Genomic DNA, 24,619 nt, shown 5'->3' with positions numbered 1-24,619 from the left:
AGACGGTGGGAGAGCCCAGGCACACAGGGCCACCACGGCCCACGCCCACCCCACACAGAACTGGGGGTCCGAGGCTGCAGCCATCCACAGGGAGGAAAGTCAGGGCTGGGCAGCATCAGAGCTCTCGCCCAGGCCTGGGCTGGACTCAGGAACCCAGGTGATGGGTGCCCGCTGGGAGGTAATAGGTGCCTGCTGGGAGGTGATGGGTGCCTGCCGGGAGGTGATAGGTGCCTGTCAGGAGTGATGGGTGCCCACTGGGGGATGATGGGTGCCCACTGGGGGATGATAGGTGCCTGCCAGGGGATAACGAGTACCTGCTGGGAGGTGATAGGTGACTGCCAGGGGATGATGGGTACCCATTGGGGGTTGATGGGTGTCTGCCGGGGGATGATGGGTGCCTGCTGGGGGGTGATAAATGCTTGCCGGGAGGTGATAGGTGCCTGTCAGGGGGTGATGGGTGCCCATCAGAGGATGATGGGTGCCCACCGGGGGGTGATGGAAGTGATGGGTGCCTGCCGGGAGGTGATAAGTGCCTTCCAGGGGGTGATGGGTGCCCATCGGAGGATGATGGGTGCCCGCCGGGGGGTGATGGAAGTGATGGGTGCCTGCCGGGAGGTGATAAGTGCCTTCCAGGGGGTGACGGGTGCCCATCGGAGGATGATGGGTGCCTGTCGGGGGTGATGGAAGTGACGGGTGCCCGCCAGGAGGGGGGGGTTCTCTCCAGAGAGCCCTGGGTCCTCATATCTAGGGAGAGCCCCAGCCGGGCTGTGGGATCAGAGAGCAGGGCTGACATTTCCCTCCACATCCGCTGGCTCCGACCTGTCCTCACCACCACCAGCCCACGGCTTCCGGCACCCACAGATGATGGCGATGCAACAATGACAGTGGAGAACCTGCAAGACCGGGTGACGTCCACGTCCTTCACCCAGGGGCCCCGGCTCAGGACACGTGGGGGGTGAGAGACAGACTAGAGAGGACCTCACGACAATGGTGCTGCACTTCACACCCTTGGCATGGAGACAAATGAGCCCCGCACTGCACGATGGCCAGTCTGCACACAGACCCAGGTGCCGTGACGCGGTGCAGAACGGAGGGACATGCACCCAGGCATTTACCTTCCACGGTTAGTAAGGAGAAAACTTTGAGAAAATGTGACAGACAGTTCGTCTTTCAAGCAGAGTGGGGAAGAGGAAGAAACAGGTTGGAAAAGGAAAAAAAAAAAAATCTTTAGTAGGGTTTTCTAGTGTGCATTTGAAATTTTAAAAATGAAGGTTGCATCACAAATGCCAGGTGATCTCTCGATCCCAAGCAGCCGGCACAGCCCCCAGGAAGGCACTGCAGAGCGCCGGGTCCGGACAGTCGTTCACCCCCATTTTACTGGGAAACCAAGATCACAGGGGTCAAAAGACTCTAGGCCAGGTGCAGTAGCTCACGCCTGTAATCCCAGCACTTTGGGAGGCCGAGGTGGGTGCATCACCTGAGGTCAGGAGTTCGAGACCACCCTGGCCAACATGGTGAAACCCCATCTCTACTAAAAATACAAACATTAGCCAGGCGTGGTGGTGGGCGCCTGTAATCCCAGCTACTCGGGAGGTTGAGGCAGGAGAATCACTTGCACCCGGGAGAAGGAGGCTGCAGTGAACCGAGATTGCACCACTGCACTCCAGCCTGGCAACAAGAGCAAAACTCTGTCTCAAAAAAGAAAGATTTCAGGCCACTGCCTTGAGACCCCAGGGGTTTCCCCTTCCCAAGTCTGAATGTTCCTGCTGCCCCAGAGAAGAAATCCCTCGGGTTACAGAAGGGTATCCAAATGCTGACCCAATGCCAGCGAGCCCCGAAGTCTCCACAGGCCCAGGGCACCAAGTTCCTCCCTGACAAGAACAGCACTGCCGTCCGCCATGCACTTCCTAGGGGCCAGATGTTCTGCTAAGTGCTGTATCTAGAGTCCCATTAGGAAAACTTTATGAAGTTATTATCTCCATATTACAGATGAGGAAGCTGAGGTCCTAGAATTGCTTTAACGTGCCCGTGCCAAGGACAGAGGCCAGGAGGAGTAGAACCAAGACGCAGACCTGGCTCGGTCTGACTTTCATCATAAATTCTGGTCACAGAGCCCAGGTGGACTCCTAGAATCAGATGTGGCTACAATCCTAGACGTGGGGTCACGCACCCAGAATGGACGGGACAATGGGACTCCAGAGTGAAATTCCGACCTGAGTCAGGTGCGATGGGTCCACAGGATGTATTTTTGCTGAGCAGGAGGGATTCTAGCAAAGGCACTATAATGTCAGTCTTGGAGATGGACAAGATCAGCTTTAGCGGGTCGGAGACTATCCCCGAATGGTTCTTCCTAGTACAAAGACTTCTTTCCTGGCAACATCAGGCCACGGGTCTAACGCAGGGGTCCCTAACCCCTGGGCTGTGGACCAGTACCCAGTCCATAGCCCATTCAGAGGCAGGCCACACAGCAGGAGGTGGGCGGTGGGCGGGCCAGCCAGCACTAACACCTGACTCAGAGGAGCATATATGAACCCTACAGTGAACTGTGCACACGAGGGATCTAGGCTCTGCGTTCCTTCTGAGAATGTAATGTCAGATGATCTGAGGCAGAACAGTTTTATCCCCAAACCATCTCCCACCCTGCTGTGGTGGGGAAAATTCTCTTCCATGAAACGGGTCCCTGGTGCCAAAAAGGTTGGGGACTGCTGGGCTACAGGATCAGGACACGCACAGATATAAAACCTTCAGGCTCCAAATGCAAAGGCAGGTTTCCCACAGGGAGAAGCCCAGATCCTGAAGTGCTGCACACTGGCCCGGCACATCACAGACACTGGCCCTGAGGATGCAGGGCGTGCCCCCAGAAGCTGGAAGTTAAGGGCAGGCCCACCTTAGGTAAGCAAAGCCTGGCCGTGGGAAGCAGCTGCAAGGGAGTGGCTGTGGGGGGACACGAGGGTCCAACAGCTGCCTATGCCTTGCAGGCTGCAGGGCAGGGGCCTCAGGACAGCAGCAGGGAAAGGTGAACCCTGCTGGAAGCACGGAGCAGTCACTCAGCCCCTCACCCATTAAACGGGGCACTGACTGTCCTTCCGATCTCTCAGGGTGGTCTTAAGGAACGTGGGCATGGGGGACACTGGCATATCCTCTGGCCCTTCACCCCTTCGCCACCAAAATCTGAGTGCCATGCCCAGCCTCTCCTGTTTCCAAAACCCAGCCATGCTTTTCAGTCTCAGGCTGCACTCCTCATTACACCTCTCCAGTTTCTGCATAAAGTAGCAAAGGTAACTTAAGGAGCAAAGAGGAAATAAAGGGGAGGTGTGTGTTTGGGGGGCACGAGGGTGACACTTCATGGTGGCTGTCATTAAGGTTCTGTGGCAGAAAGTCCTCTGCTCCCGGTGGGGGCAGGATCCCAGAGTGGTGGGAACACAGCCCCAGCTATCCAGGGGCTGCCAGAGCTAAGACTGAACCTGAAACTCTGCAGAGAGCTCTGGGAGGAGCAGAGGTGACCACATGGGTTAGAGATGGAAGCCGCACCCAGCCCTGGGTGTGACTATGACGCTGAGCAGGCTCCACCCCAGGACAAACGGATCCTCAAGAAGGGCTCCACTTGGAACTCTTTCGGGGCATGGGGGATCCTCATGGGGAGGGAGAGGCTCAGAGCTCAGGCCCCAGCACACTCCCACTATTCACACAGGTTTGTTTTACAGATGAGGCTCTGAGTAAGTTTTCCTTTCAAAACAAGACACTCCTGGGGCAGGAGGGGGCTTTAGGGCCAATGGCACCTGGCGCAGATGCAGCTCGCCACCGAGATCTGATTCGGAGAAGGAAATGTGGACTTATGCTGAGCCCTAAACCACGGCCATTACAAACCACGACCTGCAGCCCTGAGGGTCACGGAGAAGCCAGCTGTCGTGCGGCGGTGTTGGAACACACGCAACCGTAGTGGAGCCACCACCACCTCCTGCACCCTTTTCTAAAAACATTCAGGAATCTCTCCTCCCTGCTCCCACGCCCATCTCCTCCTTCCCCCGTGAAGACCTCGGATCACAAAACTGCTCTCATCCTCAATATTTTAACAGGCAGGAGGCCAACTGAGCAAGCAGGAAGAAAGCGGTGAAGCAGCAGCAATGATCGGAGAGATACTTACAGACAGGCTTGCCCTAGCAAAGGCTGCGGAGGAGAAGCAGAGAGAGAAGTCAGTCAGGAGGCGCAATCTGCAGGGACGAAGCCCTGCAAAACCCCAGGCCAGCCCAGCCAGCAGCTTCAGATGTCCCTAAGAACCTGGCCAGTCTGAAGGACTGTCCTCCCGACACCAGGGGCAGCTCTGAAGCGGACGGGAGGATGCAGCCCCTGCCACTGCGTCCTCCACAATGGAGGTCTGTGCAGCTCAGGATGTCAACCCCCTTCCCCAGCCTGGTCCCCCCAAGCATCAAAGCAGCGGCCTCTGAACTTCCAAATACAACGGCACATTTCCATCAGAACGGATGCCACAGGGACACCATTTCCGTTCTGCTGGCTTTTCATGAAAACCCTCAGATCTGAGACCCACCAGGGAATATTTATGAGGGCTCTCCCAATCCTGCCCCCGTCATGTGGAAAGCTAAGGAGACTGAGGGCCTGGGAGGAGAAGAATCTGGGCGATTAAATGCTGCACTCATGTTAGTGTTGAACTACCACCAAAGCCAGGCCTCCAGGCTTCCGCTAATCACAGCCACCTCACCGTGTCTACGTGTCCCCACCACGTGCCCGACACTGGGCCTGATGCAGGGCACAAATCCCCCCATCTGATCTGCATTCTGCACTGCCACTGTTCCCCCATTGCCTGGATGAGAAAACTGAGGCCTGCAGAGGTTAAGTGACCTGTGGAGGCTGCGGCATCTCGCAGGTCACATTCCAGACACCACCAGGTCTAAGGAAGTCTCGGAAAAAGCGGGAAGAGGGGGCAGACTGAAGAGGATGCTCAGAGCCGGCAACAACATCCGGCTCATCAACAAACCTGACCGGACGACGCTGCACTAGGCTGATTTGTGGGGCCAGGCCTGGTGGGTGGAGGTGGGACAGACCCTTGGGTGGTACCTGAATTTGAGCCCAGAAATTTCTACATCTCACATATTTGCAAGGGTTCCTGGCTCTAAAGGAAAAGACCAGTTTTCTGAAAACAAATCAATGTCTAATAACCAAAATCTTCCAGCCTGTAACCTTCAAAACTAATGAAATAAGTGAAATCGGGTTGGTTTTTTTTTTTTTTTCCTGAGACGAGTCTCCCTGTCGCCCATGCTGGAGTGCAGTGGCGCCATCTAGGCTCACTGCAACCTCCACCTCCCGGGTTCAAGCAATTCTCCTGCCTCAGCCTCCTGAGGCTGGGATTACAGGTGCCTCCTCAGCTGGGACTACAGGTGCCCGCCACCACGCCCGGCTGATTTTTATATTTTTAGTAAAGACAGGGTTTCACCATGTTGGCCAGGCTGGTCTCAAACTCCTGACCTTGTGATCCGCCCGCCTCGGCCTCCCAAAGTGCTGGGATTACAGGCGTGAGCCACCGTACCCAGCCTTGTTTAGGTTTCTCACTACCGCTGGGATAACCATGTTATTTATGGGAGAAAGTGGCCACTCTCTTTGTTTTAGAAATAACCATTCACAAATGTGAACGGGTCTTGGACATCTCACTCTTCCTTCTGCACTGCCTGCTTCTGCCCTGTAAAGACCCCATCCTCAGAAAGGAGGCGAACGCAGTCACAGTTGTCACCAGCAAGGAGAGTCCCCAGGGCCTCAACTTCGGAGGGTGCTTCTCATGTTCTCCCTCAACACACATGTGTGTGCACATGCCCCCGTGACACACGTGCACAGACACCTACAACACACACATGCACACTCACACACACACCCCCACGCATTCCTGCAAACACACACGCAATCGCAGATCTGCGGCGTCACGCCCGGCATGCGTCCCCCAGGCAGGAAGGAAAGGGGAGTGCACTGACTTGTCCGGGCAGCTGCGTGGGCACCTCCGGGGGCAGGCAGCTGGGCAGGGCGGCCGAGGTGGAGGCCACATGCTCCTCAAAGCTGTTGATGCGAGGCTTTTTGGTGGGCTCGGGGCTGGCTAGCGGGGTGACACTATTGCGTCTCATGAGCGGGTTAGGTCCCTTCTTTGCATCCTAAGCAAGACAAAGACAAAAGAGAGAAAGGCGACAGTTACAAAGAAGGGGAGGAAAATTAGCCCCAACAAAGTTTATCTGCTCCTGGATTTTAGGGAGGCAACAAGACTGACCGAGGGGAGTGGCCGGGACCATGGACCAGGGACCGCGGACCAGGGACTGTGGACCAGGGACCACAGACCAGGGACCACAGACCACGGACCAGAGACCACAGTGTGTGGCAAGCAGGCAAGAATGGGGGTGATTCCCTCCCATGCCCCTTCCTCGGATGGTTCCAAAGGATTCCCCACACAGACAAACACGGTGCTTGCAAAGCAAGGAGGGAAAGAATGATAATCACAGCAGAGCATGAGGTCGGAGAAAAGAGCTTTGCTTCCAGCCTCTCTGAGAGCTGAGGACGGGCATCTAGGAGGGACAGGCTGGGCCTGAGGCTCCCAGGATGGGGAGGGGAAGGCACCTGTGCTGACTGCCTTCCGCCGACCTGAGGCCATCTGTACTCCACAAAGGGCACCCTGGCTCAGGATGGGGCACGGAGGCTGCAAAACCAGCCTGGAGACCAAAGGGGCAGAAACCTCGCAGCAGGAAGCAGGTTCTGCCGGCCAGGACCAGACCCAGCCCTCCCACGGGAGGGACAGCGTGATGGGGTGCGGGCCTCCAGCCTCAGAACCGGGGTCTGTCTCCGTCATGGCCCTGCCCCATTCCCTGCAGGGAAGAGCTCCAGGACCGGCTCAGGCCCAATCCCATAGCTGGGGCAGTGGTTCCCTGACCGGGGCTATTGTCATATGGCTAAAGGCAGGACAGCATCCAGTGACCCATATTCCGAAGGGGAGGGGGTGACAGGGACCAAGGCGGCCAAGGGACCCCGTCCTCTCTCAGGTCAGCCCACCAGCCAGGCAACTGCCAACGACTGGGCAGACACCTCATCCCTTCATGCCAAAATCTGACGGCCAAGCTTCTTGGGACAAGGACAGTCACCTGTTTTGGGAATGCCATGATGGAAAGTCACGCTCGGTCTAAGAGAAAGGTCTGACTAGTACTAGCAAAGTGTTGTACTTTTGGCAGCCTGTACACCGTGAATTCAAACTCACTTTCACAACGCACATCCACCTGGGCAGAGGTCCACTCTACTCAGTCAGAGGCAGCCTGGCCCACCTCCAAATGTCAGGCCTCCCCACAAGGTAGAGAGCAGCCGCACGGCCAGGCCTCGAGGTCTCCCGAAACACCTCCCCACCCGCCATCCCCCAGGCCTCCGCTCTCCACGCCACTCCTCTTTTAACACCGTGTTCTTGGCGGCTCTGAGCCTAATGACATGCACGTGGCGGCGCTGACCTGCTGCTCCTGTTTGAAACAGTAACTCTGGAGACTGAAAGCACGGGTTTTAGCTGCCAGAAAGGAAAGGCACCAAGAACTGTGCTATGCTGATGTTAAAAGAGAACAGAGGCTGGGCACAAAGGCTCACACCTTTATCCCAGCACTTTGGGAGACTGAGGCAAGAGGATCACTTGAGCCCAAGAGTTCAAGACCAGCCTGGGCAACAAAGCGAGACCCCCATCTCTAAAAAAACGAATAAATTAAAATTAGCTGGGCATGGTGGTGCGCACCTGTAGTCTCAGCTACGCGGGAGGCTGAGGTGGGAGGATCGCTTGAACCCAGGAGGTTGAGGCTGCAGTGAGCCGTGATTGCGCCACCGCACTCCAGCCTGGGGAACAGACTGAGACCCTGTCTCAAAAAAAAAAAGAAAAGAGAGAGAACGTATCTTCCTCACTAATATTCACATCTCGAGCTCAGCAGAAATGGGAAGAAGAGGACACAGGAAGGAAGAAAAAAAAAGAAAAGGCCACAGAACAGATGGGCAGGAACACAGAGGTGCTGAGGAAGGCAGCCAGCAGACCCATGGCCACATACAGGCCAGCACCTGCAGGAAAGCGGCCCTGGGGCCTCCTGAGCACCCATCACCCACCAGGGCTATCGTGTGATGATGGCCAGGATGAGGCTTGGGGCCTCCACTCACCTCTGACCTCTCCCGGTGCGTGCTGACGGACTCCACATTCAGGTAGATGGATTCCACACGGCAGCCTGGAGGGCGTGGGATGGGGGCAGAGGAAGCTGCTGTTAAAGGGACAGCCCCGCTTACAGCCCACGGCCACAAGAAGCTGCTGTGGCCACCTTCAGGGGGATAGGGCTTGGCAGGGGTTGCTACTCACCATAAGCGACAGGCGTCAGTTTCAGGACAGTGTGAAGAGGGCATTTCAGGTAGGGCATCTCCTCTGAAATGGAAATTGTACACCCACAATTAGAAATGAGACACAGCCAGGCGTGGTGGCTCAGGCCTATAATCCCAGCACTTTGGGAGGCCGAAGCAGGTGCATCACCTGAGGACAGGAGTTCGAGACCAGCCTGACCAACATGGCAAAACTCCATCTCTACTAAAAATACAAAATTAGCCAGGGTGTGGTGGCACGTGCCTGTAATCCCAGCTACTCAGGAGGCTGAGGCAGGAAAATCGCTTGAACCCGGGAGGTGGAGGTTGCAGTGAGCTCATGCACTGCACTGCAGCCTGCGCAACAAGAGCAAAACTTTGTCTCCAAAAAAGAAATGAGACATGAGGGTGGGGGAGGCATAGAAAGACCTCTATGGTCCCCCCACAAGGACCCTCGGAAGCACTGTCGGGCCGGGGCACCTGTCCCCAGCCACAAGCTGCCCCGGGCAGCAGATGGCCCCAAAGAAGACTTTAGCCCAAAGAGCACCATCAAACCAAACCAAAACACTCGCCCTCACAATGACTTAACAGTTGGGGAAAAAAGTCACTCCCAAACAACGTAGGTCTGTCTAGGGATTCAGCTGCACTGGACTGGACATGCTAAGACTTAACATTTCAATCTGATTGTCAGAGTTTTCCGGGCTGTTTGTTCCTTAGAGGGTACTGAAGAGAAGAGCAGCCCCTACCCCAAGACAAGACCCTGGGATGTGTGGAGCCGGGGGTGGGTCTCGGGGAGGTGTTTATGAAGCAATGAAGTCCCAGGCATCAACCTGGGCTCCACGGCATTTCCCGAGGGCTTAAAGGAAGCACTGGACAGAGAGGACCTGAAGCAGCCAGGAGCTGACACCTGTGCCCTTCTCCTAACACCCCATGGCACAGCAACCAACACAGGACAGGCCACGGCAGGTCTGCAGCTGACCCCTCGAGTGCCAGTCCCCTCCTCCCTCCATCCCGGGACCCCGGCCTGCCCGAGGTACCTGCGCTCTTATCCAGGAAGTAGGCCAGCAGGCAGCGCAGGACGGCCTGGTGGCAGATGACCAGCACGTTCTCCTGCCGCTCCAGCTCCATGATCACCGGCTCCAGGCGCTGGACCAGGTCCTGGTAGGACTGAGCACAGAGGGCCGGGCCCACGTGAGCTCAGGGCACTGGGGAGGGGCTCTGCCACTGGCCATGGCCTGTATCAGACCGGCCAGAGAGCCATGTAAAATCAATCACCCATCATCAGCAGCGGTTGAGAAGCGGCAGGGTTTAACGTGGACTACTGCTCAGCCATCAACAGAGTGAAGCCCTCCCCCGCTCCCACACGGGGGAACCTGGAAAACCCAATGCTGTGTGAAAGAACCGGGCCCAAAGGCATGCGTGGCATCTGATTCCATTTACATGGAATGCCCAGAATAGGCAGATCCAGATGCAGGAAGCAGACGGGCCGGTGCCGGGGCTGGGTGGGGCAGGCGGGAGCGGCTGCTAACAGATCTGGGTTTCTTTGTGCAGCGAGGGAAAGGCCTGGAATATGTGGTGATGGCTGCCCGGCACTGTGAGTACACTAAAATGCGCTAGATCATAACTTTAACCTGAGGAAAATGGTCCCTTTTATGTGATGTGTATTTTCTATCAATTTAAAAATGTAAAAAGCAGCAGAAGGGCTGTGACTTTAGAAAAAGACCAGAAAAGGCTCTCTGCTGTGCTAACCAGGGCCCCGGTGTGTAAGGCCCTGTCTGAGGCCAGAGGACAGTAGGGCACAGAGGCCTGAGGCACGACACTGCTCAGCAGGGCACGAGCAGGGAGGACACACCCGGGCAAGGAGGACACACCCGGCCTAGGAGGATCCCATCTGTAGAGGAGGCAGCAGCATCCTCAGCCACAGCCACCCGGGCACTGTGCTTGGGGAGGCACAGACGCTGCCCAGGGGATGTAGAGCCACCCCTCCTGCCAGCCTGCCCACCACCCTGCCCAGTAGACCATCACACACCACCTTCCTCCTCTCCCACACGGTTCTAGGTCCCTAGGGAAACATATCTCATTTCTGCTTATGGGAAAATGCACTTCTCCCCAGGCTGTTAGAAGGTTCAGTTTGGGGGAACTCAATTCCGAGGTGGAGGGTGTAGGAGCCCCCAGAACCCACACGGAAGCGAACTCCCTGAAGGGGTGGCCCAGCCCTGCACAGCAGTGGCCGTGTGCGCTGGGGTCCCTCAGCCCGCCCCAGCCTGCGCTCACCTCCCCGGTGGGGTAGCGGTAGTAGTACTTGTCCTGCTCCCGCAGCGCGTACTCCTCAGGGTAGGTGTCCCTGATCTCCTCGTAGGTCAGCTCCTCACAGACGCCCTGTGGGGACACAGTGGTCACTCAGGGGAACAAACCACAGGGGTGTCTAGGGCCTCTTGGGAAGCCGTTCCATGCCCGCCTCCCAGGACTCACCGCGTCGATCTCATTGAGCGCCTTCCACTGCTCATACGGCAGCCGCAGCGCCTCGGCCGTCTGGATGGTGCTCTTCAGCTGGCTGGTCCACACGCGCAGGTCCTTCAGGTTCTGCTCCTCCACGAACTTGCTCAGGGCACTGGCAAACTGAGAGGTGGTGGAGAGGGGCCACTCATTCCAGATGCCCGCAGCTCCTCCAAGAGCCAGGGGCTGGAGCAGGCAGCCCACGTGGGGCTGTGCACTACCTGCTTACACCGTGGGGGCCCCAGGCCACTCGGACAGCCACAGTAGCACACACCCTCCCCAGAGACCAGGCTCAGCTCTTCCTTCCCCCCTCTTCCTAGTGCACAATTGCTCACACATCACACTCGTGCAGAGATACACACACCACACACAAATACACACACACATACATACATACAAAGTAACACAAAGACACACACACACACAAAGCCACATGGATAGGCATAGACACACACACATACAGAGATGCACACAGATATGCATAGGGACACGCAGGCACACACACAGATAACATACACAGCAGGCATACCAAGTAGCAGCAGCAGCAGCGCACACCTCCCCACCCACCCTGCAGACCCTGCAACCGCCCTGCAGCCAGAGCGGCCCATGCCGCAGCACACCCCGCACCTTCTTGCCCCGGCTGGACAGGCCCGAGTCGCCCCCGATGCGGCCCTGGAGGTTGTGCTCGTTCTCGCCATGCCGGCACAGGTAGATGGTGCGCGGCTGCACGTGGATGTTCATCAGGTAGTACACGATGCGGCTCTGGATGTGGTCCTGCACCCGGTTCACCAGGAACCTCCGGCCCACGTCAATCACCTTGATCAGCGACAAGTCCCTGCAGAGAGACCCCACCAAGGACCACAGCTCAGGCCACTGCCCACAGCGGGACGTACCCGGCCTGGCCCGGCCGGTCTCCAGAAGATGCGTTCCCCAGGGAACAGCAAGGCAGGACTGTAGGCCCCTCCAGAGCACAGACCGAATCCTTCTAAGCGGCAGAGCATGTGCGTGCAACAACTCCCACAGCTGGTGTCTGGCTGTGAGACTGGCTTGCCTCCCAGAAAAGGGGGAGAAAAAATTTTAAAAATGGAGATAAAAAGAAAGGGGCCTATGCGTGGCTCATGCCTATAATCCCAGCACTTTGGGAGGCTGAGGCAAGAGGACTGCTTGAGTCTAGGAATTCAAGACCAGCTGGGGCAACATAGCAAGACCTCATCTCTACTAAAGAAAAAAAAAATTAGCTGGGTGTGGACAGCCACACCTGTAGTCCCAGCAACTCAGGAGGCTGAGGCAGTAGGATTACTTGAGCCCAGAAGTTTGAACTTGCAGTGAGCTATGATCATGCCACTGCACTCCAGCCTGGGAGACCCTGTCTCTAAGCAAGTAAGCAAGTAATAAGTAAGTAAGTAAATAAATAAATGGAAAGAAAGTAAAGGAAAGAAAAAAGAAAGAAACTATCAGAGGGACAGTAGCAAGATCAGCCTCAACTCTATGTTGACTTCCTATACTTCTACAGTGTTCAAAATATTCCCACTGAATATGGTTTGTCATCAGGGATTGTTTTTAAAAGATATTTTCAAAGAGAATTGATAAAGGTATCCAGCAGCTGTGTGTGAATCACCTGAGGCCAGGAGTTCAAGACCAGCCAGGGCACCATAGCGAGACCTCATCTCTACAAAAAAAACTGTCTTAAAAAAAATTTTTGTTTTTAAGGTATCCAGGAGCACATGCTTTGTGGGAGCATCAAGAATGCAATAAGAACTCTCATGTGGGTCTGCGGAGACGGCCAGCCATGGGAATCACCTGTCGCATTTGTCGGGGTCTAGGGGCTGGTAGCTGGCTTCATAGCAACTGATCCTCTTCATGAAGTCGTCCATGGCTTCCGCGGAGTTGCAGTCTTTGTAATCCGGGCTGGAGATTTTAACTTCCTGCAACACCACAAAGGGGCGGCTGATGAATCACGCGGGAAGGCTTTCTGCCGAGATTAAGCAGGATTTGGGGCTTTCAAAAGGGGAGCGCACAGAAGCCTCAGTACAAAGGTGAGCCGGCCCAGCATGAAAGAGAAAGGGAAAAAGATCCTGGGGGCTGAGTCACAGCCTGATGTTACACGGGGAGGATTCCCTGGGGAGATGGAGAACTGCAGCCGGAAGGACAGAGACAGGAGACCCACGGGGGATTCCATAAAGAACACCTCTGAATGCTCCAGCAAGTCAGGATCTGTCCCGTGCCGGAGGCACCGCCAGACAGCCTGGCGCTCAACTCAACCGAGCTCCACGTGGGCACCTGCAATGCTCCCCGCGCCGGGAGGAGGCTGCTGGTTCTAAGGTGCGCTCAGGAGTTCCCAGAGATGCCTCTGGCCTTGTGTGGCTTCTCCTCCACCCCTCAACCACCCGAGGCAGCCCCAGTGTGACCAGTCTGTGGTTAACTGCTTCTCCAACTAGGGCTGTGCCTGCTCCTTTGCAGGGCTCGCTCTCCCAGGCAACAACACAGGTCTACCAACACCCACAGTGGCACAGGCCCCAGAAACCAGGTGGATTTTAGGGAAACAGCATTTCTGAATGCCTGGGCTCTTTTTCTCATCAACCACTGCTGTCACTGAGAGGCAGCCACTCTTCAAAGACTCGAGTCAGTGGGGAGTTGTGTCTCTGTCCTGGCAGAGTTTCAGCTGGGGAAGATGAGAAAGTCCTGGGGATAGTATGTGGTGGTTGCCCAACAATGCGAATATAATTTGCTGCTGAACTGCGCATTTAAAAAACGGCTAAGATGGCGGGGTTTGGTGGCTCACGCCTGTAATCCCAGCACTTTGGGAGGCCAAGGCGGGCAGATCACTTGAGGTCAGGAGTTTGAGACCAGCCTGGCCAACATGGTGAAACCTCTGTCTCCTCTAAAAATACAAAAAAATTAGCCGGGCATGGTGGCACATGTCTGTTATCCCAGCTACTCAGGAGGCTGAGGCAGGAGAAACGCTTGAACCCAGGAGGCAGAGGTTGCAGTGAGCCAAGATCACACCACTGCATTCCATCCTGGGCAACAGGAGACTCCATCTCAATAAATAAATAAACAGAATGGTTAAGATGGTAAATTTTACATTATGTATATTTTACCACAATTTAAAAAAAAAATCTAAGTTCACAAATGCCTGGATCTACAAAGCTGCTTTGAGATTTCATCAGAAAGAGATTTCTGAACACGGCGGGTTGGGGCAAATGATTATCTGTTAGTGGACAACCAGACAAATGCTAAACTCCTTGCTAAGCACATCGGTGACCGCTCACTGGGAAAAATGACTTCACAGCTGCACCCTGCTGTCAACTGAGGGGAATGAGGAGTGCCGAGCCCAAGAAAGGTGGCAAACCCTCTGTTTAGGTGATTTCCTCGTACTCTGAGCCTCCTCCTTTGCACCTACTGGACAAATCTAAACTGACTTTTCACAATTCAAATAGCCCTTCCTGAAACGGGAATTCATTCCCTAAAGATATCTAGAAATACGTCCACCACCGGGGCTAACACATCTAGAAATACGTCCACCACCGGGGCTAACACATCTAGAAATACGTCCACCACCGGGGCTAACACATGCTTAGCATCCCCTCTAAAGATGCAAAGATGCCAACACCACAGCGTCCCAGTGTACGTTTTCAGAACTGCTTTTCTTTATAGAATTGTCATATTCTAATATGTTTAAGCTGAAAATTGTCTCCAACACAGGGTGGCGGCCTGTAGTAAGTCTCCATAGTAACAACTCCTGTTTATATATATTGCTATCAAGTGGCAACACTGGAGAAATTCATCAAGTTATGGTGCCAAGTGCCCTCAGTTTATCTGGGCAAGCTCCCGTGCACAGCACAGACAGGAGGGTTCGTGGCAGGTTCATGAGATGCATCGGCAGGAAGACAGTCTCACCTCCCAAACTTAGGGGGCTGCTGAGCCCTACGGACTCTTGCCACTGCCCAAGCATTCTTACCTCCCGGAGCCGTCAAAGCAAGCGACCCGCTGCTGCCTCCTGTCCCGCTGGGGGCAATGAGATGCCCTCTGCCCCGGCAGCCCCATCACCACTAGCTGTCAGTCTCCTGCCACCAACAGAAACTACTCCTGTCTCCCTGAATTATTTCCTACGTCCCATCCAAGCCTGCCCACTGCCCTAGATGGAGCTAGTCCCTCACAGGACAGGCCTCTGGGTTAAAAACGGCTCTGTAGGTCTGACCTCCCAATCAACAGCCAACTGGGGGCTGCTCGTCCTAAGGGCTCAGCTGCGCTTCCGAGCCGGACCCGGTCCCCCACTTCCTCAGACTGCAAATGTCCTTGTGGTCTACACTGCTGCAGGAGCCTGGGGTTCCCAGCTGTCTTACCATGATATTGGAGGCCACAACTGTAGGGTCGTCACACACGGACTCGATGAAAAATGCCTGGTGGAAGTGAGGTGGGGATATTAGAAAACAAACACCATGAAGGACCAACCTTGCCATCACTGCGACGTCATCGTCCGGACAAGGTGGAAGCACGCCACCCACCAACTCCCACAGACAGGAAAGGCCACCTCCTCACTGCTGCCTCCCGCCACCACCCCTCTGGGACACCCCACGGCCCCCAAGAGCCCTACCACACAAAGGCCCTAATTTAAGGCCGCAAAACGTGGGCAGCAGGAGAGGAGGGACTGAGCAGACTCAGGAACATGGGCAGCAGGAGGGGAAGGACCAAGCAGGACTCAGGCTGCTTCCTGAGGCCTTTTCCTGTCTCCCGAGCCCTCTAGCACAACACAAGATGCTCAGCTCACCTTAAAGTCATTTTCTTTGGCAAAATGAAGGATCATGTGTCTCCTCTCTCTGGTAGTATTGGTGGCATCGAAAACCTGATGTGGAGAGCAAAGGGCCAAGACGACGACTCTAAGTTTGAGTTTAACAACGTTTACCAGAACAGCAAGGATGCCAGGTCATCATCTCCAGCAATAAGTCCCAAAAGCGCTTCAGGGGAGCTGGTGCCTGCCCACAGTCCCCTCCAGGGCGCACCCACGGGGCAGGCCTCCCCCAACTACCAACAGCACTCAGGGGTGGTAGCATGGGGGGAATACCCCAAAAGCAAACAAGCAAAACAGTAACGTGCAATGGGACAGTGTACAAGGAAGGGCCAGTGGTCCTGTGGGCCACCCAGGTCCTGCCCACCCTGGAGGTGGGGGACTGGCCGCAGAGGGGGTGGGTCCCTGAGTCCATCCCACATCCGCCTTCCTGAGCCACTGGGCTGCCCTGGCCCCCTGGTTTCCTCCACCCTCAGGGCCAGAGGCACAGGTCTCAGTACACCCCAGGCCAGTGAGGACGCCCTCCTGGGTGGGACTGGACACTAAGCCTGCTACATTCCCTGGACTTACCGCAATTTGTCCCCCTTCTTTCGCCAGGTAGCTTTTGACATCTCTCAAGGCAGCTAAGGCACACTGCCTGGAATGCACAAGAGATGCCAAATGTCAGCGCTAGTGCATCCGCTGGGGCAGCCCAAGAAACCCCCGACGCACCCCGACAGGCAGAGTAACTGGTGGTTCCATTCTACACTGCTCAGCACTGGGCAGGCTGGCCAGCGCCCCTCAGGCCCAGAGGCTACCAACCTGGGGCCCTGCACAGGTGGCTTCAGGCACCCTCGGGAGGCGGTGCTGGTGCCAGGCTGCACACAGGAACCACTCCTGGGGAGCTGCTAAGAAATGGCTGCCCAGAGCCACCCACAGAGTTGCGCTAACTGGTCTGGGGTGGGGCCTGGCATCAGGGGTTTTAGCATCCCCCAGGAGACTCCAGCCCATGCAGCCGGGGCCAAACACCCTTGCACTAGGGTTTCACAATCAACTCGCACTTAACAAGAAATCCTTTCCAAACATAAACAGACACTGTTGGCAAACAGGACTTGCTAATTCTCAGTGAGGGTGCTTCTGCAGCTGTCCCAGTGAGGGTCAGCTCAGTGAGACCCTCAGGGAACAGATGAGAGCAACCTCAGAGGGGCAGGGGGGCTTGCTCCCACACTGCACAGCCCTGAAGGCCACCAACAGGAGCCACCCCGCAGGCCGGCTTTCTCTGCCTCCTACAGAGCCTGGCTCAGAACAAAGCAAGCTGAAGCCAGCAGCCCAGCCTTACTCCCCCGGCCCAGCCTTACTCCCGAGGCCCAGCCTTACTCCCCCGGCCCAGCCTTACTCCCCCGGCCCAGCCTTACTCCTGCAGCCCAGCCTTACTCCCCCGGCCCAGCCTTACTCCCCCGGCCCAGCCTTACTTCCGGACTTTCATGGCTTCCTCATTGTCGGGGCGGAAGAAGTTGTAGGAGCTGTACTGCTTCACAGCCTCCCGGCGATATTCCCCGACGTTGAAAACTGTGGACGGGAAAGAGGAGAATAGCCTGGATGATTGAGCAGGAGGAAGGGGCCAACTCACACTGGGATCGTGGGATCGACCAAAGGCAGAGCCACCCAGCCAACCACGCTGACTGAATGAGATGATACAACATGGAAGCAATGCCGGCACTCAGTCCTGCGCTACCCTCAACTCCTGAGGACAGCAGGCCACAGGCAGCCGGCTTCCCCAGTCCAGCTGCAATGCCCCTGCCACATGCTCTGCAACACTGTCCCCTCCAGCCAAGTCTACAATCCCAGTCTCATCCCAGTCTCACGATATCCTAAACCAGAGACTGACACTGTGAAGATGGGTTGGGGGAGGCCCCAAGTCTAGCAAAAATAGGGACAACACATTTCCACCAATGGTATCAGAAAGTGAGTGGGGTCTCACGCCCACTGCCAGATCTAGGTCAGCCCTTCTGCTGGTGCAGCCGCCAGGGCCAGGGCCGGGGGAATGTGTTCCATGGTTCCTGGGCACTGAGCTGGGCACAGCGGGGATGGTAAACACAAAAACCATGCCCTCAAAAGAGGGGTGGGTGGGAGATGGGCAAGGGTTAAAAAATAACCAGTTGAGTACAATGTTCACTATCTGGGTAACAGGTTCACTAGAAGCCCAGTCCCCATCAATATGCAATATACTCAAGTAACAAACAGGCACATGTACCCCTAATCTAAAATAAAATAAAAAAAAAAAAACCAGTGCCTATCCACTTATCCACAAGATGTGCACCATCTAGTTGGGAAGCCCAAGCAGAGATTCTTAAATGCATCATCTACAACAGCGGTCCCCATCCTTTTGGGCACCAGGGACCCCTTTCGTGGAAGACAGTTTTTCCATGGACAGGGAGGGGCTGTGGGTGTATGGCTTTGGGATGAAACTGTTCCACCTCAGATCATCAGGCATTAGATTATCGTAAGTGGCACACAACCTAGATCCCTCACATGCCCAGTTCACAATGGGGTTCACTCCTATGAGAATCTAATGCCACCGTTGATCACACAGGAGGAGGAGCTCAGGTGGGAATGCTTACTCACTGCCACTCACTTCCTGGAGCCCGGTTCCTAACAGGCCACTCACATAGCAGTCCACAGCCCGGGGGTTGAAGTCCCTTCATCTATGGTATGCAGTGCTTAGGGCCATCAGCAGAGGAATGTTAGCTAGGACTGAGTGCCACAGGAATGTAAAGGACTGAGGTGGCCGGAGATGGTTTTGAAGGAGGTGAAATTTGAGTCAGGGCAGGATTTAGGGGAGTGGGAAAGAGAATGGCCAATGAGGAAAAAACCCCAACAGAAGAAGGGTGTACACACAGTGTGGAGGAGGATCCAGCTGCATGGGAGGCAGGATCAGACTCCCCGACCAGGGGACAGATGTGCCTGGGGTGGTCCTGCCTGTGAAGCCAGCAACTGAGCTGGAAAGGTCAAGTTTTTGCATTTGCAGGGGACTGGCCTCAAGACCCAGCCTCACCTTTTGTGGGGACGCCAATCCAGTTGAGGTAGCGAGTCAGCTTCTTGGAGATGTAGGTCTTGCCCCTGGCGGGGAGGCCCACCATGACGATGACGGTGGGGGAGTTGGTCAGCTTTGGCCCACAGGCTGGAAAAACAAGCAAGAAGGGTGTGTCATGGACCAAGTGACCGGAGAAGAGGAGCAGAGGCCACGCCCAACAATAACGCTGAAGAATTTCACCAAAAATATTTTTGAGACAGGGTCTCACTCTGTTGCCCAGGCTGGAGTGCAGTGGCCACCAGAGGTTACTTCCGCCTTGAACCTCTGGACTTAAACAATCCTCTGGTCTTAGCTTCCCCAATAGCTGGAACTACAAGTGTGCACACCACCATCCCTGGCTAATTTTTTTTATCTTTGTAGAGATGGGATCTCGCTGTGTTGCCCAGGCTGGTCTCGAACTTCTGCAATCCTCCCAGAGTGCTGGGATTACAGGCATAGCCACCATACCCAGCATTCATTGAAATTTTCATTTCATCTCCCCATCCTGCAGTCCCTGGCATTGTACCAGAGAGGGACCAGGCAACCCTAGTGGCCACAGCCCCCCAGCCACTCCCTGTCCCTCAATCCTGCCTTTAGGTTCTACTTGGCAAAGACAGTCCCAACACCAAATTCCCGAGCTGATACACACAAACCCAGCAGGGAACCAGTGACTGACACCACAGTGGAAGTGGAAATGCCCCTGTGGGTGGGAGGAAAGGACTGCTCTTGCCAGGGAGGGTGGGGCTCATAGTTGAGAGGGTGGATTCCAACACAACAAGGGGACAGAGCAGGGGTCTGGGGCCCCGGGGTCAAGAGACAGAGAGGCCCACCATCAACACCCGAACCTCCACATAGGAGGTATGGGCAGCATTTCTAAAAAACAAAAATCTTTAAAAACGTAATTTCTAAAAGTAGGAGTTTACAGCCAGGCACGGTGGCTCATGCCCGTAATCCCAGTACTGTGGGAAGCCGAGGCAAGAGGATCACTTGAGACCATGAGTTTGAGACCAGCCTGAGCAACACAGCAAGACCCTGTCTCTACAAAAAAATTAATTAAAAAAAAAAAATTAGAAGAAAATGAAAAGAGTTTATCAAATCAAAGTAGGTCAGGGAGGCAGAATGCTAAAATTACCCCAGTGGACAGGTAAATCCTCCACGCCTGAGCCTCTCACCCCGTCTGACCCCCTCTTCTGGTGCCAGGCTCGGATGAACACTGGGGTACTGCCGAGGGAAGGGACGGTACGAAGCCTCAGGCAGGGGCCGGAGCTGTCTCCAGGAAACCTGGATATGCTCTTGCCTGCCAGCTCCCTCCTGGCTTCCACGGCTACACAACGGTCTCGGCATCTCAGTAAGACAGCACAGCAGGGAGCGGGGTTTTGCTGGGTTTTTCAGAAAGCAGCCAGAAGCCCCTGTTCTGGAAGCCAAGGACCGAGTATCTTCCCGGCTATCGCCTGGCCCTGAGAGTCTCAGGCAACTCCCGCATCCTGCCGACACGCAAGCTCCAGGGCCAGATGATACCCGCCAGCTCCCGCCTGGGCGGCACTGCCCAGCGCCCACTGCCACGTGCTCAGCCTGGCTGTCCTCACCATCCCCAGACACAGCCCGCATGGCCTGCAGGAAAACCCCTGAAAGCTGCACACAGAACCAGGCAGACGTCAGACTGGACAGAGGCCCTGATGTCCGAACTGAGCAGGCTTAGGCTGTGGAAGCCGCCACCCTCAGATGGGCAGTGGCTCAGGGAAGAAGCCCCTCTGTCAGCCGGATCCCCCCACAGGGCTCCAGACTGGAGTCAAGGTCCAGGATCTGCTCCTAGGCCTGGAGGCGGGGACGGGGAGGCAGGCATGAAATGTGGGTCTTTGTCCCCTCCACGCGCTCTGGAGACCATTAGTGGCCTTCTCAGCAGGCAGAGTGAGGAGACAGACAGGCTATCTGCGGATGAGGAGATGCTCAGGAGATGCTAAGAGCCCTGGGCTGGCATGCCCTTGGTGTCCAGTGACCTAGAACAAACAGTTCCTTGAAAACAGACGCTTTTCATTGCCCAGGGTGAGCCAGGCATCCTGAGCACGTAAGTGGAACAAACAAGCACAAAGCACCCAGGGGCTTTCTTGTGTCCCCAGGAGCACACAGAGAGATGGTGGCCTCCCTGAAAGCCAGTGAGGCACACCCCACTGTGCCCAGGGTCATTCTGGCATCTGTAGCTGCCACATCAGAAAAGTAGCAGCAACTCCTTGGAAACAATACCCATCCACTGACTCCTCCCCCAGGCCAAGGGGCCCTCCTGGTCCTACCAGGTGTCCCCACCACACCGCTGCTCCTAAGGACACCCAGATATGCAGAGACCAATGCACACACATACTTTCAGCTGTGCACATGTGCAGAATATCTCTGTCAGAACCACGCCAAGGAAGCAGAGGCTGATTGATTTATCCAATAGGGGATTATGTCTACACATTAATCATAGGAACAAATATCCTCTGGCAGTAGACTTTTAGGGAGGGAAAAACAACAACAATAAAGACAGCAGAGTAAATACCATAGGGCAAAAGTTCAGACTGGATTTCAAACCCAAATAAACCACCAGTCCCTTCTTGGCAAAGCAGAGCCATTCTGCCTATGCGCTGGTTTCTCGTACAGTGAGATTCAAAGAGAGGGGCGCCAGAGGTGTCTGCAGCTGTCCCTCCCTTCGGACACCCACCACTGTCTTGGACAGATGAGGTAATCACAAATCCTCACTAAATCTTTGAGTCTTACTTTCCAACCCCGGCCCCTTTTAAAACCTCATAGCACACCTCATGTTTCCAATTCTGTGACCCTCAGTTTCTTCTTCTCTTCTCAATGGGCCTTTTTAGCACCAAAAAGGAGACACCCCCACCTGCCTCATCACCCTCCCTGGCAAGACACAGTGATTAGAAAAGATAGGTATTGGCTGGGCACAGTGTCCCACCACTTTGAGCAGCAGAGGAGAGCAGACCACCTGAGGTCAGGAGTTCAAAACCAGCCTGGCCAACATGGCAAAACTCCGTCTCTACTAAAAATACAAAAATTAGCCAGGCTCAGTTGCAGGCACCTGTAATCCCATCTGCTGAGGCAGGAGAATCACTTGCATTCGGGAGGCAGAGGTTGCAGTGAGCTGAGATTGTACCACTGCACTCCAGCCTGGGCAACAGAGCAAAACTCTGTCTCAAAAAAAAACAACAAAAAAATTAGAGTTTAACACAAGATTTTCCAAAGAGTAACTGTGTGTCTCATTTCATTTTATGTAAATGTTTAATATTTTAACTTCTTTTTCACACGCACAAAGTTTTGAAAGTTGTGAAACTTAAATGTATTTAGATGTGGACTTTATATGCCAATTGAAACATGCCTGGGGGAACACAGATGTCACTGCGTTACAGGGGAAGGAAGCAACTGTGTAAAGACCCTGGGTAACAGACTAAACACCCGAATTGAGTCTGGGGGACTCATGCGCAAAGTATTGTCGTGGTTATGACCATGGCCACTTCGGCAAATCCTCCCAGAAAGTTATCAAGTCCCAAGCACAGAGCTTCGATTCTGCAAGGTTGTTACGTTCACGACACGCTCGCTCGCTGGGCACATGTACCAGGTGCATGCACTGTGTACCCGTGAGATAGAGGCTACTTGGGGAAGACAGGGTCAGCGTGGCTGAGTAGTGCCTTTGGGCCAATGTCTACAAGCCCGCAGTACCATCAGTGTACAACGCAGATTGCCTACTGGGGCCCGTTCCCTGCAGTTAAACGTACACAGGAAGTCAAAAGAAAACTGAAGGCTGGCTGGTGAACACTCAGCTGTGGGATACAGTGACACAAGAAGCCAGTTATGGAAAGCAGCAGCCAGATGGATGGTGAATCCCTCACCTGGACAGTGAGAGGCTGGCACCCCTGGGTTCCTATTCCTGCTCTCCCAGCTAGATTAAGTTACTAACCTCTCCAACGGTGTGCAGTGCGCAGACAGACAGGCAGCGGCCCACACGGCCTGTATCCCCCACTGACTCAAACCCTAACACAGAATGCATCCCCAGAAAATAAACTGTAGGGGCTACCCAGGGATAAGGCAGGATTTCTCTAGGACATCACCCACCCCGCTTCCTTAAGGTAGAACACCATCAGCCAGTGTAACTCCCTACCGAGATGAAAGTCTATCTGTATTTGAGTACCACATCCACCTTTCTTCAGACTCAATTTCCTGCGGTGTCTATCTAAATCCTGAGCAAAGACAAGCTAGCAGTTTGTCTCATTTCACTGTATTTAAGAAGAAAAAAAAAAAAAAAAGGCCAGGTACAGTGGCTCACGCCTGTAATCCCAGCACTTTGGGAGGCCAAGGGGGCATCGCTTGACGCCAGGAATTCGAGACCAGCTTGGGCAACATAGCAAGACCCCATTTGTACAAAAATATTTTTAAAACTTAGCTGGGCGCAGTAGCACATGCCCACACTCCCAGCGACTCAGGAGGCTGAGGCAGGATTGCTTGAGCCCAGCAGTTCGAGGCTACAATGAGACATGATTGCACCATTGCACTCCAGCCTGGGTGACAGAGTGAGACCCTGTCTCAAAAAAGAAAGTTTAGTGCTTTAAAAGGCTGTCTTTTACCTGTTGTTTACAACCCTGCACTGGCCTGATCAATACCCCATTAGCTCCACTGATCATGGCAACTTCTGATTTAATGCCAAGTCCCAAGCACTGTCTGAGGACTCAGCCTAGTACCCAGGATCCCTCAGAACACAGAGGCTCTTGAATTTTAGTGATGAAGAACAGAAAGAAAAGTCAGACCTTGCCAGTCAAAAAGGTACTTCCTGCCCATTATGCTGACTCACAAATTTAATAAGTCGGCAGGAGTTACGGGATGCATGCGAAGGAAGCTACAGGTTTTGTAAGAAACATTTACCACCACATTGATGTAGCAATAGGGCATCCCGTTAATGTGCCTCCGAGGCAAGAATATAATGCAGCTTATTGATATAGTAGTTTTTGTTTTGTTGTTTTACTGTTCTTTGTCTATAAAAAGCAGTGTCCTAGACACTCTCCTTCAGCAATAAACCTCAGGGAGGCTGGGAATGGTGGCACATGCCTGTAACCTCAGCACTTCGGGAGGCCAAGGTGGGAGGATCACTTGAGGCCAGGAGTTCGAGACCAGCCTGAGCAACATAGCAAGACTCCATCTCTATGAAAAAAATTGTTTAAATTAGCCAGGTGTGGTGGTGCACAGTAGTTCCGGCTACTGGAGAGGCTGAGGCGGGAGTATCACTTGAGCCCAGGAGTTGGTGGTTACAGTGAGCTATGATCGTACCACTGCCCTCCAGCCTGAGTGACAGTGTGAGAATCCGCCTCAAAAATGAATAAATAAATAAATAATAAACCTCAGGGGACTCTGCTGCAGACCCCCAATGAGAAGGCCCCTTATAAAGATGGCAACAGGTTTAGGAGAAAGAAAACCCACCCAGCTGGGCATGGTGGCTCACGCCTATAATCCCAGCACTTTGGGAGGCTGAGGTGGGCGGATCACTTGAGGTCGGGAGACCAGCCAGGCCAACATGGTGAAACCCCGTCTTTACTAAAAATACGAAAATTAGCTGGGCATGGTGACGCACGCCTGTAACCCCAGCTTCTTGGCTGACTGAGGCACGAGAATCGCTTGAAACCTGGAGGCAGAGGTTGCAGTGAGCCGAGATCACACCACTGCACTCCAGCCTCAGTGACAGAGTGAAAAACCATCTCAAAAAAAAAGAAAGAAAGAAAAACCCACCCAATGTCCCAAATGCCATTAGGGAATTAGGGAAGGTGTCAGGAAAGATACCAAATACAAATACCTTCTTCCCTCCATTCCAGTAAGAGATAAATGTGACTACATAAACAGACAGACACCACCACCTGAAATAAGGATGTGTGATACCCAGGTTGCAGATCTTGTTACAA

At 54.5% G+C, this 24,619-nt stretch overlaps 2 protein-coding genes across 6 annotated transcripts in view; one reads left to right on the top strand and one right to left on the bottom strand.

Annotated features, from left to right (window-relative positions):
- Nucleotides 1–24,619, top strand: part of GDI2 (GDP dissociation inhibitor 2) — a 533,972-nt gene that overhangs the window by 43,631 nt on the left and 465,722 nt on the right. The gene's annotated exons all lie outside the window — the stretch shown is intronic.
- The window catches only part of PFKFB3 (6-phosphofructo-2-kinase/fructose-2,6-biphosphatase 3), an 89,925-nt gene that overhangs the window by 3,472 nt on the left and 61,834 nt on the right, over nt 1–24,619 (bottom strand). For 2 of the 5 annotated variants that reach the window (XM_050804618.1, XM_050804614.1), the window contains exons 2-16: nt 18,672–18,797; nt 17,089–17,185; nt 16,208–16,274; nt 15,620–15,694; nt 15,195–15,251; nt 12,649–12,773; nt 11,476–11,683; nt 10,825–10,971; nt 10,627–10,731; nt 9,390–9,519; nt 8,357–8,419; nt 8,164–8,228; nt 5,979–6,152; nt 4,145–4,167; nt 1,116–1,167 (exon numbers count right to left, since the gene is read on the bottom strand). In XM_050804618.1, the coding sequence (XP_050660575.1) occupies nt 1,125–1,167; nt 4,145–4,167; nt 5,979–6,152; nt 8,164–8,228; nt 8,357–8,419; nt 9,390–9,519; nt 10,627–10,731; nt 10,825–10,971; nt 11,476–11,683; nt 12,649–12,773; nt 15,195–15,251; nt 15,620–15,694; nt 16,208–16,274; nt 17,089–17,185; nt 18,672–18,797 (1,505 nt within the window). In that variant the 3' untranslated portion in view covers nt 1,116–1,124. Of the gene's footprint in view, nt 1–1,115; nt 1,168–4,144; nt 4,168–5,978; nt 6,153–8,163; nt 8,229–8,356; nt 8,420–9,389; nt 9,520–10,626; nt 10,732–10,824; nt 10,972–11,475; nt 11,684–12,648; nt 12,774–15,194; nt 15,252–15,619; nt 15,695–16,207; nt 16,275–17,088; nt 17,186–18,671; nt 18,798–24,619 lie in introns of those variants that run through there. The other 3 variants (XM_050804619.1, XM_050804615.1, XM_050804617.1) reach the window with 2 other exon arrangements.

Source organism: Macaca thibetana, chromosome 9 (genome assembly GCF_024542745.1).
Source record: "Macaca thibetana thibetana isolate TM-01 chromosome 9, ASM2454274v1, whole genome shotgun sequence".
Taxonomy (NCBI): domain Eukaryota; kingdom Metazoa; phylum Chordata; class Mammalia; order Primates; family Cercopithecidae; genus Macaca; species Macaca thibetana.
The sequence above is the reverse complement of the archived record's forward strand: the minus strand, read 5'-3'. Positions and strand labels throughout refer to the sequence as shown.